This window comes from Asparagus officinalis, chromosome 6 (genome assembly GCF_001876935.1).
Source record: "Asparagus officinalis chromosome 6, Aspof.V1, whole genome shotgun sequence".
NCBI classification, from domain to species: Eukaryota; Viridiplantae; Streptophyta; class Magnoliopsida; order Asparagales; family Asparagaceae; genus Asparagus; species Asparagus officinalis.
Window position 1 is genome coordinate 32,544,589 of NC_033799.1, and position 979 is coordinate 32,545,567.

At 46.7% G+C, this 979-nt stretch overlaps 1 protein-coding gene across 1 annotated transcript in view; it reads left to right on the forward strand.

The window, feature by feature from the left end:
- Positions 696-979, forward strand: part of LOC109846029 — a 1,398-nt gene continuing 1,114 nt past the window's right edge. Inside the window, exon 1 of the mRNA XM_020415250.1 lies at positions 696-806. Coding sequence (XP_020270839.1) covers positions 696-806 — 111 coding nt within the window. The remainder of the gene's footprint in view (positions 807-979) is intronic.

The following is a 979-nucleotide window of genomic DNA, read 5'->3' on the forward strand; positions in this document are numbered from 1 at the left end:
TCCTCAACACCTTTCTTGCAGAAGCTCTTAACATGGTTCGAAAAGAGGGGCACCTCAATGAGCCCCCTCCTAAGAAAGCATGTCTCCAGATAGAGAAAGCAACGGAGCGGCAAAGGGCGACACTAGTGGAAGAGTTCTAGGAAATACCGATCGACCAGGAAGGACAGAAGACATTCAAGATCGGATCTAGCATCATAGAGCCTTTACGAGGAGCGTTAACAGAGTTCTTGTAGGAAAACGCTAATATGTTCACCTGGGTACCTAAAGATATGCCTGGGATCCCCCCTGAAGTGATAAGCCACGAGCTAGCAGTCTACTGGCACACCAAGATTGTGCGACAGAAGAAGATACATCTCGACCCTAAGAGACAGAAGGTCGTTGTTGATGAAGTCGAACGGCTCCTTAGAGCCAGTTTTATTCGGGAAGTGCAGAACCCAGAATGGCTGGCCAACATGGTGTTCGTGAAGAAGGCTCTAAACAAATGAAGGATGTGTGTGAACTTCACAGACCTCAACAAAGATTGTCCCAAAGACAGATATCCCCTACCTCAAATCAATCAGCTAGTCGACGAGAGTGCGGGGCATGAGCTACTTTGTTTCATGGACGCCTTCTCCGGCTACAACCAAATTTATATGGCAGAGCATGACTAGGAGAAGACCTCCTTCATCATTGACCAGGGGACCTACTGTTACAAAATGATGTCATTTGGATTCAAGAATGTTGGTGCAACATATCAGAGACTTGTCAACAAGGTCTTCAAGCACCAGATCGGTCACAATTTGGAGGCTTATGTAGACGACCTACTGGTAAAGTCGAAACAAGCATCGACCTACATATGACTTGGATGAGACTTTCTCCATCTTTGACGCTACCGCATGAAGCTCAATCCATCCAAGTGTGCCTTTGGGGTGCAATCGGGAAAGTTCCTAGGGTTCATGATCACCTAGAGAGGAATTGAGATCAACTCGGAAAAGATAGC